The sequence below is a fragment of the Sparus aurata genome, chromosome 10 (genome assembly GCF_900880675.1).
Source record: "Sparus aurata chromosome 10, fSpaAur1.1, whole genome shotgun sequence".
Taxonomy (NCBI): Eukaryota; Metazoa; Chordata; class Actinopteri; order Spariformes; family Sparidae; genus Sparus; species Sparus aurata.
The window spans coordinates 4,585,254-4,586,764 of record NC_044196.1 but is presented as its reverse complement, the minus strand read 5'-3'; the positions used below and the strand labels follow the sequence as shown (position 1 = coordinate 4,586,764).

Here is a 1,511-nt window from a genome sequence, read left to right as displayed (position 1 = left end):
ATGGTGCAGTTCAGTTTTTGGACTAATTTTGCCCTCTATTTGGTGTTTTTTTCAGGCATAGTGGTTACCATTTTAGGGAACTCTTTTGTTATTGTGGCAATACTTCATTTCAAACAGTTGCATAATCCTACCAATGTGCTAATTTTATCTCTGGCTTTGGCTGATTTACTCGTGGGTGTGATCGTGATGCCCATCCGTGCCATCACAGCAATTTATGGCTGCTGGTACTACGGTGATACCTACTGTCAAATACACGCCAGTTTTGATCTATTTTTCACCACTCTTTCTATTATTCACCTAATTTGCATTGCTGTCGACAGACATCAAGCAATATGTAATCCTATGCATTATTCTAGAAACATCACTATATCAGTGGCCATGATTATGGTATGTGTAGGCTGGGCACTGGCTGCTGTCTACTCTTTTGGACTAATTTTTTCAAAAACCATTGTTGAAGGGTTAGAGGATATAATGGCTTCAGCAGACTGCCTTGGCCTTTGTAATAATCTCTTTAGCACCCTTTGGGGAATCTTGGACAGTGTTTTCTGCTTTTTCTTTCCCTGCACTGTAATGGTTTGTCTTTACACTCAAATATTTATTGTGGCTAAACAGCATGTAAGAAAGATTGGAGATAAAAACAAATGTTCAAATGACAGAGGGAGAGGTGGGTTGGTTAAACAGTCTGAATGCAAGGCAGCAAAGACTCTCAGTATTGTTCTTGGTGCATTCATTTTCTGTTGGATGCCCTTTTTTGTGAATTCAATAGCTGATCCCCTCACTGGCTTCAGCATGCCTTTTCTTGTCTATGATACTATAGTTTGGTTGGGTTATTTTAATTCAACCTTAAATCCAATTATTTATGCCTTGTTTTATCCCTCCTTCAAGAAATGTTTTCATTGCATAATCACTCTGAAAATATTTATCTCTAATTCCTCTGCAATGAATTTATCTGTTTAATCTCACAGATTTAGTATTTCATATTTTCACATAAGATACTCTCAAAACAAATTGTAAGGCATGCAATTGATTCAGCTGTAGAAAGGCCATGGTTTTCTTGTTGTCACCAATAATGACACCACAAACCGCTGTCTTTATTACAGTACTAATGGAACATTTTGTTGAACAGCATGCTTTATTACTCGGCCATTACGTTTGTGTTTTACTTTTTTCATTCTGTGAGAATTGCATGTAAAGTTTGTCAGTATTTGAATTCAAAAACACCTAGCAGTAATAAGTTGTGTACTCAATACTCTAATGATATTGAAATAATCCCACATAATCAGTTTTCACTACTAACAATGCATACATTAATGCTGTTACAGGAGATGTAGGGCAGATGCATTACTTTATCATTCATTTTGCAGTTTTTCAGTCTTTGTCTGCAGGCACCAGCTGTTGACTTTTGTGAGGTTTTGTACACATTTGTAGTTCCTCCCAGAAGCTTGAAGAAAGACATTTATACTCCAGAAACATAAAAAAATGTAAGAATGTGAGGGATACATGAATTTATG

At 36.4% G+C, this 1,511-nt stretch overlaps 1 protein-coding gene across 1 annotated transcript; it reads left to right on the top strand.

Annotated features, from left to right (window-relative positions):
- LOC115590403 (trace amine-associated receptor 13c-like) lies at positions 1 to 957 on the top strand. Its single transcript, XM_030431758.1, has one exon. The coding sequence runs from the start codon at positions 1 to 3 to the stop codon at positions 955 to 957; it is 957 nt and encodes a 318-aa protein (XP_030287618.1).
- The last annotated feature ends 554 nt before the right edge of the window (positions 958 to 1,511 follow it).

Coding starts and splice junctions, on each gene's coding strand:
- LOC115590403 (XM_030431758.1), top strand. CDS start 1: ATGGTGCAGTTCAGTTTTTGGACTAATTTTGCCCTCTATTTGGTGTTT.